This window comes from Camelus dromedarius, chromosome 10, assembly GCF_036321535.1.
Source record: "Camelus dromedarius isolate mCamDro1 chromosome 10, mCamDro1.pat, whole genome shotgun sequence".
In the NCBI taxonomy this organism is placed as follows: Eukaryota; Metazoa; Chordata; class Mammalia; order Artiodactyla; family Camelidae; genus Camelus; species Camelus dromedarius.
In genome coordinates, this window is record NC_087445.1 from 78698233 (window position 1) to 78720204 (window position 21972).

The 21972-nt window shown below is 48.0% G+C and overlaps 1 protein-coding gene across 11 annotated transcripts in view; it reads left to right on the forward strand.

Moving 5' to 3' along the window:
• Positions 1-307: 307 nt before the first annotated feature.
• Positions 308-21972, forward strand: part of EHMT1 (euchromatic histone lysine methyltransferase 1) — a gene marked incomplete at its 3' end in the record, with an annotated part of 95625 nt that continues 73960 nt past the window's right edge. For 3 of the 11 annotated variants that reach the window (XM_064490834.1, XM_064490837.1, XM_064490835.1), the window contains 1 exon segment: positions 348-370. Coding sequence is in view for 2 of the 11 variants with exons in the window: in XM_064490839.1 (XP_064346909.1) it covers positions 308-370 (63 nt within the window). 11 annotated transcript variants of the gene reach the window in all.

Sequence of the window (21972 nt, forward strand, 5' to 3'; positions counted from 1 at the left end):
CCGGGGTTAGAGGTCAGGGGTCCTTCCCCACCAGGCCAGCCCGCCAGAATGCCTACGCAGAGTGAGAGGCTATCGCGCAAATGGGAGGACCACCGGAGGACGACGTGCCGCGCCGCGACGACTCCAGAAGGCCGCTACTCCCGGCCCCGCCCCCGCGGCCCGCCGTGGAGCTCCGGTTCCGGCCGGCGCAGGCCCGCGCCGCGGACGCCGCTCACTGGCCACAGCGCGCAGGCGCGGGCTCGGGCGCAGGCGCAGACGCGCGCGACCGGCCCCGCCCCGCCTTGGGCCGCGAGGCGCGGGCGGGGCGATGGCGCGCGGGAGGGGCGGGGCCACGCTGCGGGCCCGGGCCATGGCCGCCGCCGATGCCGAGGTGAGGAGCGGGCCGGCGGCGGGCGCGGGCGCGGGCGCGGGCGCGGGACGGGGGTGGCGCGGGCGGCGGGCCTGCGGGCCGGGCGCGCGGGCGGAGGCGCGGGGCGCGGGGCGCGGGCGAGGGGCGGGCGGGCTGGCGCCTCCCCGCCACCCCCGCGCCTCAGGCCGAGGCCGGGCCGAGGCGGCCGGGCGTCCGGGCCGCGCTGCGCGGGGCGCGCTTTGTGCGGGCGGGCGGAGGGGAGAGCGAGGGCGAGACGGGGCGGGCGCGGAGGGCCGCCGCCCGCGCCCCTGCCCGCGCCCCGAGCCCCCGGGGGGGCGGCCTGGAGCCCCGCGGAAGGGGCGGAGGACAAAAGGGAAAGTGGGGCGAGCCGGCCAACTTGGCGGCGCGAGTCGAGGCGAGGCTGTGCGCTCCCGGCGCCGCTCCTGCGCCCGCTGACCTTTCACTTTGTTCCGAATAGGATGGCTCCGTCTTTCAGGAAAAGTTGGCCGGGCCGGCGCGCCGCTCCCGGACAATGCGGCCGGCCTGGTGGCTGTCAGGCGCAGGAGGGCACGACTTCTGCTCGTTTTAGGCGAGCGCTCAGCCGGGGCTCCGGATGTGAAAGTTCCCGTCCCTTTGTTGATGTCCCCGGCCTCCCCTTTACTCGTTCTCAGGAATAGTTTCCCCGGCTCGCAGCGGCAGGGGGATCAAACTCTCGTGAGGTGGACCACTGGCTTCCTGCAGCCCGGAGAGCAGGCGGGCGGCGGCGTGCCCGTGGAGACGCGGGGATAGTGCGCTCGCGGGGCTGGCATAAGGGACCAGTTTGGGAAAAAGTGATGACCTGGCGGTTTTCCCGTGAAATGACTCCACGTGTAGTCATAGCTGAGGGGACTTGTAAAGATCAGAGGCTGAGGTGTGTCCTAAGACCCTGTTACAGGAACCTGATGTGTGGACTCGGTGCATTTTTATCCAGGTAACTCACAGTCTGTTTACATTTCTTTATTTTTCTCTTACATTTTTGGGGGGGTATTGATATAAATAAACTGGTGCAGGGGAGTTTTTAAATTCAGCGCAGGGAGTATTAAGCGCCTGCAACATTCAAGGAACGTATTAGGCTCAACAAAAGAAGAAAGGTGAACTGTGTAACCCCAGGTCACTTCCAGGCTTGTTGGAGAGGAGATGGGTGGTGATTCTGGGATCACTTGTCAAGCATCTTCTGCGTCCGGCGCTGCAGGCCCTTGGGTAAGTCCTCTTGTGTGGCTTTCTCTGCTCCGGCAGTAGTTACTGTTCTTCCTGTTTAGCAGATGAGGAGGAGACACTTGGAAGAAATTGAATGACGTGGCCTCATCTGTTACAGGATTAGTACTTGTTTGGAGCCTGGCACATAGTAGGCTTTCAGTTAAGAATTGGTAGCAGATTGCCACCACGCCTCCAATCCCCAGGCAGCCTTGACTAGAGGCCTTGACTGAGGCGGCGGTAATGGCAGCAGTGTTCACTAAGCCTCCCCTGTGTCCAGCCCTGCCTCTGCTTGCGTCGTGAGTTCTCGTTGGCCCCAGTCAGCGATCTTTTGAGGTAGGTACTATCGTATTCCCATTTGCACGTGAGGAGACAGGCACGGTGAGGTCCTAGGTTCCAGAGCTGGTGCTGGAGAAGGTGGGTGCAGTGGTCTGAGATTCTAGGGCCCACAGTGCTGGACCTGTGGTGGTCAGTTTAAGTTAGTGGAAGCTCTGGGCTTAGACTCGTGATTCTGAGTGTTTATTACGGAGGTGCAGGATAGGGCCAGGGGCCTCCTGGACAGTCGGTAGACCTGGGATTATCATTGCCACTGAATTGGGCAAATGGTTACTGGGTCAAGGTTCCCTAGCTGCCAAATGATTGAACCAGGAGGTGGACACTTGAAATGTATCTAACTGCATATTTACTCTTTCGTCTTTACCTTGACCTGGGAAGATAGTCACCACTTTTTCACACTAAAAAGGACTCCTGAGGTAGTGAAACACATCCTCCATTTTATGGATTAGTAAGTGGGGGCTCTTGGGGTTTAATGTATGTTCAGGGCCCTCTAAGGATTTTGAGCCAGCAAGATGTAGCCTCTCAGCAGGACGGCCTTCCCAGGCAATTTCTGTGCTTCCAGCAGGGTGGCTACTATGTGTCTCTTTCTTGAACATTATGTTTTGTTTCTTAAAATAATACATGCACATGCATATAGTTTAAAAAGTCAGATAGTCCTGGAAGACGTTAAAAAAGCTGCTGTCTTCTCCTGCCTTTAGAGGCAGCAGCTACTTGACCCTTTGGCATTTACCTTATGTTTTCAAATCATGCTTCTGTAGTTGTGTCTTTATTCAGAAGTTTTCGGGATTATCTGCTGGCGTCCACGAATGGTAGATGGCCATTTTCAGTTCTCTCACCCTGTCTCTTTTTTAGGTATCTCACAGTTTAGGTTAAATCCATGAGCGGATCTTCGTCATTCTGTGCAGGTCATTTTTGTGCCTTGCTGGGCTGGATGGTGAACCACAGTTGTATTTCTTTTCTTGTACAGCCTTTTTACTTTCCTGCTCCTTTTGTCCTGTAAAGTGTTTCTGGATTTAAGTTTTTACTCCTCAGACCTGTCAGCTCCCCCCCTCCCCCACCCCCGGTGTCCACAGTGCTCCCTGGGCGCCCGCCCTGGGCCGGGGCACATGGTCATCCTGGGCGTGCTCCCCCTTTCTCTCCCTGCCTCTCAGGCCCCCTCTGCATGCTCACTTGAGGTGGTGGGACACATTCTCTGGGAGCTTCCCGGAGTTTGCTGGGAGGCGGACTTCCAGGACTTGCCTGTCTGAAAATGTTTTTATTCTACCATTACACTTAAAGGTAAGTGTGGCTGGCCTTGGTGTTCCAGGTTGGAAGTAATTTTGGTTGTTGATCCAGTACCTTGTTTTCATTGTTGCAGTTGAGAAGCCCAGTTTGATTCATAATCCTTAGTGAGCATTACTTCTCCATCAGACTTTTAGGAGCCTCCCAATTCTCATGATGTACCTTAGTTGTAGCCTTTTTTCACTTATCCTGCAGGCTGTGAGTAGCCCCGAGATCTGGAGATGGATGTCCTGTCATTCCTGGGGGCGTTTTGTGTTCCCTGCGCATTCGAGATGTTTGTTTGCTACCGTTTCCCTGTGTTCTCCTTTCCCAGTTCTTTATTTGCACGTTGGACTTCCTCTGCTTACTATTCTGATGTTTAAAATCTTTTCTCCTCATCATATCTTGATCTTTTTGTTCTACGTTTTGGGAGGGTTGTTGTTTTTTTTTTTTTTTTTTTTTTTTTACTGTTTACTAATTCTTCACTGAATTTTTTACTTCCTCATATTTTCATGTTCTTTACTGTTCTTTGTTCTTTTCTCACATCTCTTGTTCTTGTTTTACGTATACAGTATCTGCTTATCTCTTAATTTTAGTTGCATTTAAAAAATTACAAAATTAAAAAAATATTTTTAAATTTGGGGGGAGGGTGTGTATAGTTCAGTGGTAGAGCACTTGCCTAGCATGCAGTAGGTCCTGGGTTCAAGCCCTAGTATCTCCATTAAAAAAAAAATTGTTTTTTGCACTTTTTCTTTTTCACCTGCGTTCCTCTTTGCTGTTGTATCTTTTGGCTTCTTTTTCCATGCTGGAAACCCTTTTTCCAACGTCTGGTGATCCTTGGCTGTTTATTCACCTTTGCGAAGAACGTACTAAAAGTGGAAAGTTGAGTGGTATTGGGCTTGTTAACTTCCTTCACTGGAGGCTGATGACTAATTTTTTTTAATTGAAATACAGTTACCGTACAGTATTAATGCTGTATTTTTGTCAGCACTCCTCCAAACGTCACGGTCCTCTGGTCTGGTTTCCTTGGAGCAGGCCCTCCTGTCCCTGCCCTGTTGGTCCCCCTGGCAGTCGGGCCGGGAGAAGGCCAGGGAAGAGGACGCTCTTTCCGGGGTTCCGTCAAGAGCCTTGCCTCATCCCCCGACTCAGTCAAGCAGCCTGCTCCTGCGTGTCTTTGTGCTGCTCTCCCGAGGTGTGGGGCATTTCTGGTGGAGTTTTTACAGAGCTAAACTGGTGTTTCGTGGCCATAAAAGAGTGCTTGTCTGAGTGGGTGGGTGGGGCCTGGGGACCAAAAGTCCAGCGTTCCTTACGTGGATTTTCCACCACAGCCCTCTCTAGTCCCTGGCGTCACCCCCTCTTCTGAGACGTCCCATGGTCTGGTGGGGCCAATCAGCCTACTCCTCAGCAGTGACCCCTCATTCGGGCTCCCCTCTTGCCTTGTGGAGTGATTCGGGGTTCCTACGTTCTCCATCTTCCCCCATCTTTGTGGGGTTTCAAGTGTTCCCTGGGTGGAGTTGACGTTGCTCTTTCCTGTTCTCGTCCTTGGTTGACCTTCCATGAGAGAGGGTGGACAGCCTCCTCTGCCATCCAGAGAGCAGCAGCGTTCATTCCACATCTCCAGAAGCATGTTGTCACCCATGCCAAGAGCGTGCAGTCCTGTGCAGAGGGCTGCCCATCTTGGGTTTGTACTGTGAGGTGCGTGGTTCTGGCTCTTAGCCAGCGCAGGTCCTGGAGTCCTTCCTGATGGTCTAGTAGGGGCAGTAAATGTGCCTCAGCCCTGATGGCTGAAAGGATATTTGAGGGCAGCTTAGACCCCATGTGTGGTCAGTGCCACAGTGGGGCTGGAGCCCCATTTCCTGCTTCTGCTTCCTGTCATTTCACAAAACTGCTTTGTAGGTTTGACCACACTTTATTGAGTTTCTCTTTGAAAACAGTGTAGCTTCTGGGAACCATATTTTGGGCTTGTCTCTTTAGGAACTTCCTGTTCTTTGCCATTTCACGGGACTTGCCTTGTTTGATGGCGGCTTCTGTCTCACAGTGAGTGGGCAGCTTGGCTCTGATTTACGTTGCTCACTCAGCATATCACGCAGGGGTACTTGCTGGAGCCCGGTTACTTTGGTGTACCGCAGTTGTGATGCAAAAAGTGTCAGTTCCAGAGTTGAGAAGTTCTTCCATTTACTGTCCCACTTTTTTTTAACTTACGGTTTTTTTCACTTATTTAGAAAAACTGCCAAATCGTCAAAGGTTTTGGATTTTAAAAAACAAAAGTTGAAGTGGTTATTTAAACTCTTCAAAGGTGGCTTTTTGTTTTTCTTGTGGTGTCTTCGTAAGTAAGTCACTTTCTCAGTAAGATCACTGTCAGTTGATATTTTATTTTGGAAAAGTTTTTGGACTGCTTTCTGCATCCCACTATTAATAGGTTTGTACGTTCTGATCGGAGTATATTGAAAACTCTCTTCCCGGGGTTCTGTAAGCGTTTGTTGAGCAGTCTCTGTTTATGAAGAGCTGTTCTAGGTGTTGTGTAAGAGGACACGCAAGTTTATGAGATTGGTCTCTGACGTCACAAAACCTACGAGTGTAATAGAGCAGATATTACCAAGCAGGAAACGAGGTGGAATCAGTGAAAAGTAAACAAGAAGAGGCCTGCGCTGCTGCCGTGGGTGCTGCAGGCAGACTTGTGGGAGCTCCCTGAGGAAGAGAGGTTAGTCCCGGTCTTAGAGAAGGTCGGTCATGAGGTGGAATGACAAGGTGTAGTTGTGCACTTTAGAAAAAATGAGGCGTTTTAGCAAGTTTAGAAAGTTGAAACCTAAGAATGCCAAATGTTTGTCATGTGTCTGTTTCTGCGTCGTCTGAGAGCGTGCGCTCGCACTTGCGAGGCCGTGGGTGGCGAGCGCTTGCTGTCCACGCTCCAGCTCACTGCTTCCATGTCTGAACTTGAGCACTTTTCAGAGCCGCGTGGTGTTTGTTTTATAGATGTCCCCGTTTCCTGGGTTGTGAATTGGGTGAGTCTGTGTCCTTTGGTGCATGCTGGCATTACTGGGTCAGAAGGGGCGAGTGGCTGGGGGTGCGGCTGGAGAGGCAGGGCTGGGTCATCGAGGGCCTCGTCGCCGTAGAAGCGAGTTGGGAGTCCCCTGAATGCTGTGGACGATCATCAAAATCTTTTAGGTGTGGATCTATATTTTAGGAAGATGACCCTGGCTGCTGTGGGCAGAGTGGATGGAAAGAACCCAGAGTGGATGCAGGGACCCATGAACGGGCTGGGCCTTGAGGTGGGGGGGGGGGGGCAGAGACCCATGGATCGAGTTAAGGTATATTTGCTTACATTTATTTTGAGTCGATGTGTTGCTTTCAGGTTCAGAATTCAGTAAGTACAAAGAGATAAAGTGAAACATCCCCCTTCTTTGTCCACTAGCCACTCAGCTCTTCTCTTGGCGGGCTACCAGAATCATAATTATCGGGCTTATAAGGCAAACACATACGGAGATATCTTAGAATTTTTGTTGTGGAGCTTTCTCAAGCCTGCTCAGAAGCAGACGTGGTGGAGTGAGCCCCGCACACCTGCCCCCGGCATCCACGGTTACCTCCTCGTGGCCTCTTTCCAACCCCGCAGGTATTTATTTTGAAGCCGTTCTTAGGTATAGTTCATCTGTGAATATTTCAGTTAATGTAAATATTTCAGGCAGTAAATACACAGTCGCTGTTCGGATTTCTCATTTAATTTCAAATTAGGGACAAAATACGGTCTATTCATTGCCCTTGATACCTCTCAATTCTCAGAACATTAATTTCCATGTTTTCAGTTTTCTTTTGCAATTAAGTCTGAAGATAATGGTTCATTTGTCCCAGAGTTCCCTGTAACCTTGATTTTTGTGGATTACAGTCCCATGATGTTGTTTAAATGTCCCTTTGTCCCCTGTACTTCTTACTGTGGACCCTTAAGACCTGGAGCTGCTGCTTTCCAGTCTGTGAGTGGCTGGCCCCGTGGCTCTTAAGCAGTTGAGACGTGGTGAGTGTGAATTTAGGTGTGCTGCCAGTGCAAGCTGCACGCAGAATTTCCAAGACTCAGTGTGAAAAAGAGACTGTACAGTGTCCTGAAAATACTTTAAAAAATATTGTTTGCATGTTGAAATGTAATCTTTCGGGTGTATTAGGTTAAATAAAATATTTGTGTTTCTAATTCCTCTTTACGGTTTTTTTGGGGGTGGGTAATGAGGTTTACTTATTTATTTTTTCATTAATTTGTTTTTAGTAGAGGTACTGGGGATTGAACCCCGGACCCTGCTCATGCTAAGCACACGCTGTACTGCTAAGCTGCACCGCGCCCCTCTAATTCCTTTTTAAAATGTGGTTACTAGAAAATGAAAAGTTACTCACATAGCTCATGCTTGTGGCTGCCATCTTTCTGTTAGACTGCCCTGGCTGGAGGCCCCATCTGAGGTAGGTTTGCCTTTAAAAATTTTTTTTAGCAAGAATATGTCATAACTGGTATTAAGTTTTTTACCAGACGGAGTAAGTCTGATCCTCTGGCTCTGTGATGTTAACAGTCATGATATTCATTGCTCAGAATCATTAACTCATTAGGGGTGGTGTGGCAGCCTTTCTTTATCTCTTAGCTGGAATGCTCAGACGCAGAAGAACCGCTTAGTGATCAGGAGGTGCAGCTCACGTGAAAAGGAAGGATAGATTCTTGAGACTCCAGCACCCAGGGACCTTCCAGTAAGTGCTGGACTGAGAGAGGCTGAGGGGTTTAACACTTGTTTGCTGAGCTGCTTGTTAAGGTGATTTCTCTCCTGGAGTCCTCTCCCGCATCAGGTCTGAGGCTGGCATTTGGGCCCAGGAAGTCTTGGTTGCTTCCTCGTCCCTGCCTGTGCTCTGTGAACCCCTTGAGCACTAGGGTGGAACAAGATGCCAGTTGTTATGGTCATCCTTTGGGCCAGTGAGTGGTCAGATGTCCCCCACCTCTGGCTCAGTCTGCCCTCTGTTCCCTTCTCTTACAGGAATGGTCTGCTGGAGGCTGGCACCGTGGTTCTGTCACCACGTCTTAACCAGACTCCATAGCAATAGGACATTTAACCAAAGCCTGAAGGCTATTTTTTTTGTGTGACAGATACACAGAAACATGCCCATGTTACGTATATGTTGTCTTCTGTGTTCCTAGTACCTCCGTCAAGCAGGGAGCTTTACCAGAAGCACTGAAGCCCCCTTGTGCCCTTTCCAGTCTGCCCTGCACTTGCCCCAGGGTAACTGCTGTCCCACCTTCTGGTACGTGGATTAGTTTTGCCTGATTCTGCAGTTGGTTTGAAGGACACATGCGGTGTGTGCTCACATCTGCCTCCTTCCTGTCAGCACTGTGTCTCTGAGACGCATCTGTGCCATTGCGTGCCGTGGTGGTGTGCTCACTCTCATTTCACGTAGTACTCTGTTTGAACATACCGCGGTGCGCTTGAGTTGTTTCCAGTTTTGGGATACTCAGAAAGATGATGTGAACGTTCTTACATGTGTCTTTGGTAAATACAGGTACGTGTTTTGTTGGTGTGTGCCTAGGAGTGGGCGTGTTGAGCTGTGGAACGGGCATATGTACCCAGGGGGCTGTACCACGTTGTAAGTGAGAAGTGCCGTTGCTGTAAGTCCTTGCTAACATTTGGTCTTGTCTATCTTTCTTTTCACCATCTTGGTAGGTGTGTGCTGTGGTTTAATTTGCATTTTCCTGATGACTATTGATATTAAGGACTAGTATGCTTTTTGGTCATTTTGTTGAGACACTTTTGGGATGTGCCTATTTTAAGCTTTTTTTTTTTTTTTGCTGCTGGTGGGTAGATATTTTATTCCTTTCTATGGGTGAATAGTATTCCATTGTATAAATTTACTGTGCTTTGTTTATCCATTTATCATTTACTTCCTTTTTTTGGCTATTCTGACTAGTATTGCTGTGAACATTCATGAACAAGTGTTTGTATAAACAGATGTTTTCATTTCTCTTGGGTGTGTACCTGGGAGTAGAATTGCTGGGCGTGTGGTAACTCTGGTTGGGAATGCCAGACGGGTCTCTCCAGCAGCTGTGGCATTTCACAGTCCTGTCAGCAGGGTATGAGGATTCCAGTTTCTCCACATTTTTGCCAACACCTGTTATTAACTGTGGCTATAGCCATTCTGTTGGCTGTGGTATGGTATCTTGGTGTGCTTTTGATTTGAATTTCCCCTATTACTAGTGATGTTGAGCATTTTTTATGTGCTTATTTGCCATTCGTATATCTTTACAGAAATGTCTGTAGAAGTCCTCTGCTCATTTCACGTGGGTTGTTTGTCTTTTTGTGGCGAGTTGTAAATGTGTTTTGTGTGTTGGAGGTTGTAGATACGAATCCCTTACAGACGTGTGATTAGGAAATACTTTCTCCCAGTCCATAGATTGTCTTTTCACTTTCTTGGTAGTGTTCTTTGAAGTGCAAATGTTTTTAATTTGATGAAGCCCAATTTATCTATTTTCTTCTTTTGTTGTTAGCACTTTTGGTCTCATATCTGAGAGTCTGTTGCCAGGTCCATTGTTAGGAAGTTACCCCTGTATTGTCTTCTGAGTTTTATAGTTTCAGCTCTTATGTTTTAGTCTGTGATCCGTTTTGAGGTAAATTTTGTCTGTGGTGTGAGGTAGGGGGTCCAGCTTCATTCTTTTGCGAGTGGAGATCCAGGTGTCCTAAACCACTGAAAGGGCTGTTCTTTCCCTCACTGGATTTCTCGACACTGTTGTAAGCCACTTGACCGTAAATATTAGGACTTGTCTCTGGCCTCTTGGTTGTGGCACGCTGCTGACGTGACTGTCCTTAGCCAGCACCATCTTGACTGCTATAGCCTGGGAGTGTGGGTCCACCACCTCTGTTCTTGTGCTCCTGGGCCCTTTGCAATGCCGTGTGAATTTTAGCAGTAGCTTGTCCATAGCTGCAGAAAGCCTTCTAGGATTTTGATAGGGATTGCCCTGATTTTGTGGATCACTTTGGGGGTATTGCCATCTTAGTGATGGTCGGTCTTCCAGTCTGTGACGTGACACACGGTGTCCTCCATCTGCTTAGGGCTTGGCTTCTTTTACCTTCTCCCCTACCCCCTAGTCAGTTGAGCTGAAGTTTTGTCAATTTTGTTATCTCTTCAAAGAATCAACTGTTGTTTTTATTGATATTCTGTTTTTCTGTTCTCCATTTCATTTCATTTCTCCTCTAAGCTTTATTATTTCTTCTGCTTCCTTTGGGTTTAGTTTGCACTTTCTGGAATCTTTTTTTTTTTTTTTTTGTATAACATGAGGTGTAGGAATTAGGATTCATTGTCTTCTTTATGATTGTCCACCTGAACCAGCATCATTTTATAGACATCCTTTACTCATTGCACTTCAGTGCAACTTTTGCCGTAAATGAGGAAAAACCATATCTGGGAGGCTGTAGATGACTTTTTTCGTGGTAACTTGTTAATATTGGCTGCTGTCAGCATTGATCACTACATCACTAGATGAAGTCTGGCGAGGTTTTCTTTAGGTTGAAGATTTGTTCAGTCCACCTGCAAGGGCAGTTTTCCCCCATGTAATGGGTAATGTCGGGTTTTACAGCCCACAGCTTGGTGACATTGTGGTTGTCAGCCCAGCAGCTAAACCAGGTGTCATGTTGAGGCCACAGTTGTTTGCCAGACAGTTGGTGCTTGCCCACCAGCCTCACTGTTTACCTCTGGCCCATCACGCAGCTCCTGACTGTTGCGTGGGACTGTCATCCCTTCCTCCAGGCCTTGTGGCAACAACACAGGCCAGGGACCTCGCACATAGCAGGTGTGTAGATGGTCGCGCCCTCCTCCTCCTCCAGTCTTTTCCTCCAAGATGCCGTCTGGTCTTCTGCGATGTGCCTGGCACAGTGCTGGGGTTTACGAGGACCGCTCTGGCAGAGAGAGTGCCGCGGCCATGGCAGAAGCACACCTGGCCTGGGTGCCCTGGGCGCCCTTGGGAGGGGTCTTGTCCAGACAGGTAGGGCTGGGGTGGCGCGGAGTGTGCAGAGCAGGCTGATTCCTGTGATCCAGCCAAGGTGTATGTTCCTGTGAGACAGTTTCAGATGTGGGGGCGGCTGCTGGAATTTTCAGCAGTGGACTTTTGCTTGGCAGACATGTCGGATGGTGGGGCGGCTTGGAGCGCTGCGTTGGGTGATGCTCCTGGGGCCCGTCTCATGTGCCGTCAGGGATGGAGTCCGCTCGTCTTCTGGAGGTGAATCTCACGTGGCTGGACGGCTCCCGTTGGCGGCCCTGCCAGTGTCCTGTTTGCTCATGTGGATGCACTCTGACCTTTACAAGTGGGCTTTTGTTGGGACCCAGCAGTGCGGCAGTTCCGATAACGTCTGGTAGTTTTCCTGGAGTGTCTTATGAGTTACGCACCCTACCGGGTGCCAAACGTGGGGCTTTGGCTTATCCTCCCAGCCTCCCTATCAGATGGGGCTATTATCCCAGTATCTCCATTTCACGGAGGAGAAAAAGGAGATGATAAGGTGTACTGCCCGTGTTCTGCGCAGACAGTCTGAAGTTTAGAGTAAAGAATAGCAGACAAGCACATCGTCTTTGAAAGAGGAGCAGTCAGATTTAGGCTTCCTACCCTTCAGCTGTCTTAGGTGCAAACTAGGGTGGGAGGAGGCGCACGGCCCTCCTGTGGCTCGTAGATGCACTGCCCAGGCTGTGGGCAGCAGGTTGCCCACGGGCACTGGGCTCCTCTGGGCGCCTGTTCACAGCGGGTCCTGGGAGCTCTGGGCAGGGCAGCACCCGACTGCTCATTTGTTTTTCTCTGCTTCAGTTGCTACTTGTGTGCTTTTGCCCCATCTGCTGGGAACTGTTCGGTCACCATGCATACCTAGTGTAGTCAAGACACAGGTTTAGATATGGCTAGCCTTGTCCCTTGTCCTTTCTGTTTCTAGTTTCTTTTGTTTCAGATCACTTGATTTTGCTTTGTAAAGTTTGTGTGTGTAACAGAATCAGGTGGACTCTAGTTTCTTTTTGGGGGAGGTGCGGGAGGTAATTAGGTTTATTTATTTATTTTTAACAGAGGTCCTGGGATTGAACCCACCACCTTACGCATGCTAAGCATGCGCTGTACCGCTGCGTTGTGCCCTCCCCCTTCCAGTCTCCTTCTCAGCTGTCCCCTGCCTCGCTCCCCTCTGTGGCAGAGATGTTTCTGCTGAGCACCTGCTCTGGAAGATGGCCTGGGTCTTGCTCTCAAGGAGCCCAGTGTGGCGGCGGAGAAGCTGCGGGGCCCTCGTCCGTGGCCTTTGTTGCCCGTGTGTGTGGGGAAGGCAGGGCAGCGTGGCCGTGCAGTGTGTGCGGAGGCCTGGTGTAAAGCCCTGCTTGAGGGTAGCGCCCTCCTGCGTGTGCTGCTGTAGGGACTCTCTCCTCCAAGTACGCAGTCCTTCCTTTTGGTCTCGTCCGCCGTCATGCAGCTTGCTGAGCTGAGATTTGGGGTGGCTTCCCCTTCCTGGTTCAGATCTCTGGGTGGTTGGCACTACCTAGGTGCACTGGCACCTGTGGGTGGATTGGCAGAACGCTGTTCCAGAAGGGTCAGGTGACAGGAAGCGTGTGCGTTGTCATGCTGGCCAGAGGTGCTGGATGCGGGGCGGCTTCAGTCTGTCTGAGGGGTGAGCAAGAACTCCGCTGGGAGGGCTGCTTGGGCAGGACCTGAAGGAGCGTGTGTGTCTGCTGGGCAGAGAACTAGGGTGTTCAGGGTGCTTGGGGGCCAGGATGGAGGCTGCTTCCAGGAAGTGGCAGGGGCCCTCCCCTGGAAATGTGGTGGAGGCCAGGGAACCCAGACGGCCCCTGTGCTCTGTGCTGGGGCCCAGCAGGATGCAGGAGTGAGGAGCACTCGGTGGGTTTCCCCTGCCCACAGGAAGGCAGGGCCACTCTGTTCACCACTGACACTTCAGGGCTGGTCAGCAGGCGGGAGGACAGAGGCAGGCCCGTCTGCCCTCTGCGTCTTTTCCTTAGGGTGGAATGTGCATGCGCAGGATGCTGCCTGCCTGGCATGAGCCTCTGTGGCAGTGCTGTCGTAAGGCTGTTGGCAAGGCAGACTTCACGTGGCGGGCTCGGCCGGCTTCCTCTTCAGAACTGTCTTGTGCTGACTGACGCGTGAGCAGTTAGTGGGCACAGAACTTCGGGGCATGGATTTTAAGATCAGGATGAGAACTTCTAGACCCTGGAATATGTGGGAGCTGTCTCAGAGCGTGTTGAGGGCGTCGGCGTGTTGGCCCTGGCGGGGGTCACGTGTGCTCCTTCCTGGAATGCTGCTCTTGTGTGACACCCAGGGTTATTAACACTCGGCAGGAAGTGCTGCCTTCCGGTAGTTCCAGAGAAGACTGGGTAGGCAGCTTGGCACGTGGAGGGGCAGCAGGGCCCTTGCAGTTAGAGAGCGCTCTCCTGCCCTGCGGTGGGTGTCCAGTGAGTGCCTTACCTGCTCCACTGGTTCGCCTGTCCGGCAGGCCTTCATTTGGCCTTACAGGTGAGCTGAGGACAGAGGCGAGTCGGCTGTTCCCTGGAGAAGGCCAGGGCACCGTGCAGATGAGGAGGGCAGAGAGGGAATGAGGAGGGGCGGCTGGGTAAGGCCTCGTCCTCCGAGTGGACGGGCAACGCCGGAGGGCGTGGGGTTGAGGGGTGGACCGCTGCGGCCGCGGCGCTGGGCAGGGGCGGGCACAGCACGGGAGGACCGTCAGAAGACGTTGGAGGAGTCGGGTAAGCGATGGGGCTCGGACGGGGGTGGGAAGAGCTGAGGTGCTCAGAAGAGGTGAGACTCAGTGTGCATGGGAAGGAGGAGCAGCGAGGTGGGAGAGGGTGAAGGAAATGCGCACTGGAAGAGCGCAGGTGCCGGTTACAGAGCCCAGAGCACGGGTGCCTGCTGGGCTTTCAGATGTAAACGCTGAGCCAGATGGAAGGAGTTATGTCCACAGAGAGGCCAGGCCTGCCCTTGGTGCAGAAGCGGGCTGTGGAGCCCAGCCCTCAAGGTCACACTGAGGGGACGAGCAGCCGGCAGAGGAGACTGAAGGAAGGGTGCAGGAGGACAGGCAACCACTCTTGGTGGCTGCTGGGGGTGCGTGGTTGAACACTGACAGCTGACCCTTGGTGTGGACGGTGCGGACCTGACTTGAAGCTCGGGAAGCACTTTTCTTCTTTATCTGACTTAATCTTAGCATCATCTGCATCTGGAAGGGACTGTGCTCTCTAGACACTTGGTGACTTTCCCACTTGCCCAGCACAAGGGAAGGTGCTGTGGGGGACGTTTGGGGGTCAGGAGCAAATCACGGAGAGGGCGTTGGCGGTGTCATTGGGAAGAAGGAACCGTCCACTCTAATTCTGGAGGATGCAGAGAAGGTGAGTGTGCCCGGTGAAGCCTGAGTCTCCACGGGGGAAGCACAGCGGGGCGTGGCGGGGAGCAGAGTCCTGCCCGGTGGGGGAGGGCAGCGTGCTCTGCTCTGTGATTTTTAGAGTCAGGCGAGACGGGGTGTGTGAACAAACCTTATGAATTGTGAACAGTTGAGCAGTCATGAGTATTAACGTTTGAGACCGCTAGCTTAAGCGTTCTGTGGGTGTTTCTTTGAGCATCCTCCTAGGGTGTAGCGTAATGTGGCTCTAGGAGCTCGCTGAGGTAGCTGGTCCAGCGCTGAGGTAGCTGGCCCAGTGAGTAGAAGCTGTGAGGATTCTTGTGCTTGCCCTGGGGCCAGGGGCAGAGTTCTGCGGAGGGGTGAAGGGACAAGGTGTGCACGTTGTGAAGGTCTTGTGGGCTGCTGTGTAAGGACAGCAGTGGAGGGGGGCTGCCAGTCCTGGAGAAGGTGGGTGGTGGTCCTTTCTGGGACAGTTCCTGGGGCCCAGGCCTGGGCTAAATGCTGGGTTCTGCTTGAGCAGCAGAGTGGGTGGTGGTGCCATGCACTGAGACAGGACAGACCTACTCAGGTCAGCTGCAGACATGGTTTGTTCCAGAGGTCCAAATCTTTCTGCAGATGTTGGATAGTAAATATTTTAGGCTTACTGCACCAAAAGCAAAATTAGGGATAATTTCATAATTTTTTATTGATGAAAGTAAAAATATAAAATTAATAATTGGCTGCTTTTTTTTCCTCGTTGGCGATAACGGATCTACTAATCAGAAGAACGGAATTTTTGGACGGATGTTTTGCCTAATTTGGGTTCAGAGTTGGCTCCTTGTCATCAAAGTCTATAGGAAATGCTCATCTGTGACTGTGGTCTGTGATAACGGTTTTCTGTATTTTATCTTTGAGAATGTCTTCATGCTGATGGGCGTTGCCAACTTCCAGTAGCAGTCCAGGAGCATATATGATTTTTTAAACAACTGTAGGTCACATGCATAAACTTCCCATTTGTAAAGTGCACTATTTTATATCTTTTCTTGTATTCACAGAGTTGAGCAGCCATCACCACTGTCTAATTCCAGAACATTCCTGTCACCCTGAAAAGAAACCCGTCTCCGTTAGCAGTCCCGCCCGCCCTTCCCTTCCCCCGCCCCTGGCAACCACCAGCTGGCTCTTTGTCTCTGGAGTCACCTGCTTGGAGGGCTCGTGTGTGACTGTGGTTGTGATTGTCTTCTTCCATTTAATACAGTGTTTTCAGGGGCATCCGTGTTGTAGGATGTGTCGGTACCTTACTCCTTCTTGTGGCCAAGGGAGTTTTGTTGGTGGGCCCAGCACATTTTGTTTCTGTTCTTCAACTTTTTGGCTATTATGAATAATGTTGCCATGAGTATTTGAGTGTTTGTGGGGACCTCTGCTTTCAGTTCTCTTGGCTGTGTACCTAGTGTTGGAATTGCTGGGTCAGATGGTGACTCTGTGTTTAACTGTTCGAGTAATTATCAAACTTTTCCACGTGTGACTGCCCTGTTTTCCATTCCCACCAGCAGTGTACGAGAGTTCCAGTTTTTCCCATCCCGGCCAACACTTGTCATTGTCTGTCTTTTCTATGGTGGCCATCCTAGTGAGTGTGACATGGTACCTTGTGGTTTTACTTCGCATTTCAGTGATGGTCAGGGATGTTGAGGAGCTTTTTATGAGCTTATTAGTCATTCATATATCTTCTTTGGAGGAATGTCTATTCAAACCCTTTATCCATTTTTAATTTGCTTGTCTTTTTATTATTGACTTGTAGGAGATCTTTATGTATTCTGGATATGTCTCTTACTAGGTATATGATGTGCAAAAAATTTTTTCCACTATTCTATGGTTGGCTTTTCACTTTCTAATTTTTCTTTCATGGTGTCCTTGAACGTACAAAAGGTTTTAATTTGGGGAAGTTCAGTTTTTCTATTTTTTCCTTTGGTTGCTTGTGCTTTTGGTGTTATATTTGCCTAATCTATGTCATGAAGTTTGTTTTCTTCTAAGAGTTTTGTAATGTTTAGGTCTTTACTCTATTTTGAGTTACCTTTTGTATATGATATGAGGTAAGAGCACAGCTTCATTCTTTTATTTGTGGCTACCCAGCTGGCCCACCATTGCTCGCTGAAGACTGTTCATGCCCCATAGAATTAATTGTTTTGGCATCATTGTTGAAAATCAGTTGACCATTAATGTTGAGCTTATGTCTAGATTCTCAGGTCTGTCCCACTGATCTCTGTCAGTCCTGCCAGTGCTATCTTATTTCGATTTTTGTAGCTATGTAGTAAGTAAAATAAATGAGGGAGTGTGAGTTTCCCAGCTTCGTTCTTCTTTTTCAAGATGTTTAAGGCTCATTTGAGACCCTCATATTTCCTTATAAATTTTAGGAACAGCTTGATATCTGCAAAAAAGCCTTCTGGGATTTTGATAGGGGTTGTGTTAGATATGTAGATCAATTTGGGGTATTTTCATCTTAATATTAAGTCTTTCTTGAATACTGGGTATATTTCCATTTGTTTAAGTCTTTAACTTGTTTTGACAATGTTTTCAAGTATAAATCTTGCACTTCTGTTAAATATATTTCTAAGTATTCTTTTTGATGCTTTTGTAACAAAATTGTTTTTTAGTTTCATTTTTGACATTGTTCATTGCTAGTGTATAGAAATACGATTGATTTTTGTACAATGATGTTGTATCACATGACCTTACTGAGGTTATTTATTAGCTCTAATAGCTTTTTTGTGGGTTCCTTCAGATTTTCCACATACTAGATCGTGTTGTCTGGGAATAGAGGTAGTTTTATTTCTTCCTTTCAAATCTAGATGCCTGTTATTTCTTTTTCTTGCCTAATTACTATAACTAGAGCCTCCAGAAGAATGTCGGATAGAAGTAGTGAAGTGACTCATACAACTTAATAACAAAAAAAGCAAACAACTCAATCCACAAATGGGCAGAAGACCTAAACAAGCAATTCTCCAATGAAGACATACAAATGGCTAATAGGCAGATGAAAAAAATGCTGAATGTTGCTAATTATCAGAGAAATGCAAGTCAGAGCTACAATGAAGTATCACCTCACACCAGTCAGAATGGCCATCCTTAAAAAGTGCACAAATGATAAATGCTGGAGAGGATGTGGAGAAAAGGGAGCCCTCCTACACTGCTGGTGGGAATGCAGTTTGGTGCAGCCATTGTGGAAAACAGTGTAGAGATTCCTCAAAAAACTAAACATAGACTTATCCTAAGATCCAGTAATCCCACTCCTGGGCATATATCTGGAGCGAACTCTAATTCGAAAATATACATACACCCCAGTGTTCATAGCACTATATATGATAGCCAAGACATGGCAACAACCTAAATGTCCATCAACAGATGACTGGATAAAGACGTTGTGGTGTATATATACATTGGAACACTACTCAGCCATAAAAAAGAATAAAATAATGCCATTTGCAGCAACGTGGATGAACCTGGAGATCGTCATTGTAAGCAAAGTAAGCCAGAAAGAGAAAGAAACATACCGTATGATGTCATTCACATTTGGAATCTTAAAAAAAAAAAAAAAGACACTAATGAACTCATCTACAAAACAAACAGTCACAGACAAGGCAAACAAACTTATGGATACCAGGAGGGAAAGTGGGTGGGAGGTGATCAATTGGGAGTCCAAGATTTGCAAATACTAACTACTGTATATAAAACAGATAAGCAGATTTCTTCTGTATAGTGCAGGGAACTATATTCAATACCTTGTAGGAACTTAACAGTGAGAAAGAACAGAAAACAAGTATGTGTATGCACATGTGTGACTGAACTATTATGCTGTGTGCCAGAAATGGACACAACATTGTAAACTGGCTATACTTCAGTAAAAAAGAAAAAATCGAAGTGGTGAGAGTGGCCACGCTGTCTCAACTCTTGTTTTTAGGGGTGGCAGCCTTTCTTTACTCAGTACGATGTTGGCCTTGGGTTTCTGTAGATGCCCTGTATCAGTTTGAGGAAGCTCCCTTCTCTTCCTAGTTTGTTGAGTGCTTTTATCAGAAAGAGATACTGGATTTTGTTAAATGCTTTCTCTGCATCGGTTGAGATGATCATATGATTTTTTTCCTTTATTTTCTTAATATGGTGTATTGCATTGATTTTCATGTGCTGCATCAGCTCCGTGTTTCTGCAGTAAATCCAGTTTCTTATGGTATTGAATCCTCTTTACATCTTGCTGCATTTGGCTTGCTAGTATTTTTTGAGGCTTTTTGTGTCTGTTTTCATGAGTGATATCATATTGGTCTGTGGTTTTCTTTTTGTGATGTCTTTTTGTGGCTGGTGGCACACTGGCTTCATAGAACGAGTTGGGAAGTGTATTCTCTTCTGTTTGTGAAAGTGTTTGTGAAGGACTTGTGTTACTTGTTCTTTAAATGTTTGGTAGAATTCACCTGTGAAGCTGTTTGATTCTGAGCTTTTCTCTGTTGGAAGTTTTTTTGATTATTAATTTGATCTACACTTTTTATAGGTGGGATTTCTTTTTTCTTTTTCTTTTTCTTTTCTTTTTTTTTTTTTTTTTTTTTGAGGGGGTAGGTAATTAGGTTTATGTATTTGTTTACTGATGAAGGTACTGGGGATTGAACCCAGGACCTTGCACATGCTAAACAGTCACTCTACCACTGAGCTATCCCTGCCCACTTCTTTTTATTCTTGAGTCATTTTTGGTGTTTTATGTCCTTCTAGGAATTTGTTCATTTCACTTGGGGATCTGTTTTGTTGGCATACAGTTGCTTGTAGCATTTCCTTATAATCTTTTATTTTTTAGAGAATGGGTAGTAGTATTTCCTCCTTCATTCCTGATTTTAGTAGTTTGAATCTTCTCTCTCTTTTTCTTGGTCAGTCTAGCCAAAGGTTTGTTAGTTATGTTGAAGCTGCAAAGAAGTAACTTTTGATTTGGTTGATATTCCTTGTTTTTCTAGTCTCTCTTTCATTTACTTCTACTCTGATCTTTATTTCCTTCCTTCTGCTTGCTTTGGGTTTCATTTTGACTTTTTCTGGATTCTCAAGGTGGAAGCTTAGTATATTGGCTTGAGTTCTTTTCTGGTATAGAAGTTTTAAAGCTGTATCATTTCCCTCAAAGTGCTTCTTTATCTGTGTTATGGGTTGAATTATGTTTCCCAAAAAGGTACATTGGGAGTCCTGACTCCCCAGGACCTCAGGATGTGACCTTATTTGGGAATTGGGTCTTTACAGATGAGTTCAGATGAGATTGTCCTTGAGGAGGGTGGGCCCCTAATTCAGTGTGATTGGTGTCAGCGTCAGAGAGGAGAGTGCCTTGTGAGCACAGAGCTGCACAGCGGGAAGACGAGGTGAAGACACACCTGACTGGAGGGATGTCTTTACAAGCCAAGGGATGCCAGGGGTTGCTGGCTGACACCGAAGCTGGAGAGGCAAGAAAGGTGGCTCCCCTGGGGCCAGCAGAGAGCACTGCCCAGCTGCCACCTTGATTTTGGACTTCTGGCCTCCAAAACTGGGAGACAATGAATTTCTGATATTTTAATCCACCAGTTTATGGTATTCTGTTATGGCAGCCCTAGAAGACCAAGACAAGATGCTTCCTTTAAGTTTTGATATGTTGTTTTCTCTTTTTTCTCAGTTCAAAGTACATTGTGTTTTCCATTGTGATTTCTTTAACATGTGGGTTATTTAGAATTACGATGTTTAATTTCTAACTAGGTATTTCCTGGATCTCCCTGTTTTGTTGATTTTCAACATGATTCCATTATGGTCAGAGGACATCCTTTAACTTCAGTTTGTTTGAATTTGCTAGATTTTAAAAAATGTCTCAGATCATACCCTGTCCTGGGGGTGTTTGATGAGTGCCTGAGCAGAATGGGGACTCTGCAGTCATCTGGTGGCTGTCCCTGTGTGTCGGGGGCTTGGCCCGTGGTGTCACGTCTTTCTGTCCTGCCTGCTTTTTAGTTGCTCTGTCAGTTACAGAAGTTGAGTGTGGAATCTCCAGCTCCTGCTGTTGAGTTTTCTTTTCCTCTCAGTTCTCCTAGGTTCTGCTTCGTGTGTGTTGAGGCACTATTGTTAGTTGTGTGTATATTTATGTTGTTACGTCTACCTGTTTTCTGAACCTTTTGTCATTTTGAAACATCTCTGTCTCTAGCAGTATTTCTTGTTTTAAAGTCTATTTTGTCTGAAATCACTATAGCTACTTCAGTTCTCTTATGGTTTCTATTTACATTGTATGTCTTTTTCTGGCCTTTTACCTTTAATCTCTTAGTGTCTTTCCATCTAAGGTGTGCCAACATACATTTGGGTCGTATTTTTTTTAATCTATTCGGTCTCTGCTTTTTAATTGGAATATTTAATCCATTTACATTTATTGTAGTTACTGAAAAGGTAGGATTTACATTGTTTGGTGTTTGTCTTTTTGCTCCCCTTTTCCTCCATTAGTTTCTTTTGTGTGCATGTAAAGTAGGTATTTTCTAGTGTACCATTTTAATTCCCTTACTGTTTTACTATATTATTTATTTATTTATTTCCCTAGGGATTACCATTTAATATTTCAGTTTATAACCATCTGATTTGGATTATACTCGTGTTATTAGAATAGTATGTTAAAAATTTGCTCCTCTGTAGCTCCATTTCTTCTGTCCTTCTTGCACTGTTACTGTCATACAAAGTACATCTCTGTACATTGTATGCCTGTCCACACACATTTACAGTTACTGCTTTATGCAGTTGTGTTTTAAATCACATAGGGGAAAAAGCTACAACTAAAAATAGGTGGACGACGCTGTCTTTGGTATTCGCCTATGCAGACGCCTCTTCTGGTGGTGGTTGCTCCTTCACGTGGGTTCGTGTCGCTGTCCAGAGGGACGTTTAGGTGAAGGACTTCCGTGATGCTCCTTGTGGGAACGCCTGGTGGTGACACCTGGCTTCTGTCTACCCTGGAATGTTGTAGGTTCCCTTTCCTTTATGAGGTGCTTGGTGTGTGGGGGATTCTCCTCTGCAGTCTTTTTCTTTCCTCGCTGTGTGACATTCTCCTGCTGTCTGACGAGAAGTCAGCGATTAATCTTACTGAGGGTGCCCTGTACCTGTCTTGTGCATTCAGGGTTCTGTCTTTGGCCTTCAGCAGCTTGATGGTGACTTGTCTAAGTGAGGATCTCTGAGTTTATCTTACTTGGAGTTTGTTGAGCTTCTTGGAATTTTCTAACTCTTCTGATGGTTGCTCTCCTGTGAGTTGTGAACTTTGTGATGAGCGCTTTGTCTGTAATGTGGACGTGTATTGTTGTTTTTCATTCCAGCTAGAGTGCCTGTGCAGTAAACTCTGTGCTGTGCCTCTGAGTCAGTACTGCGGTGATCATGGGTCAGGAGCACGGCGTTGGGCAAAGTCCCCACTGCTCTTCTCGCCCCCGTGTGACGAGCGTGCGC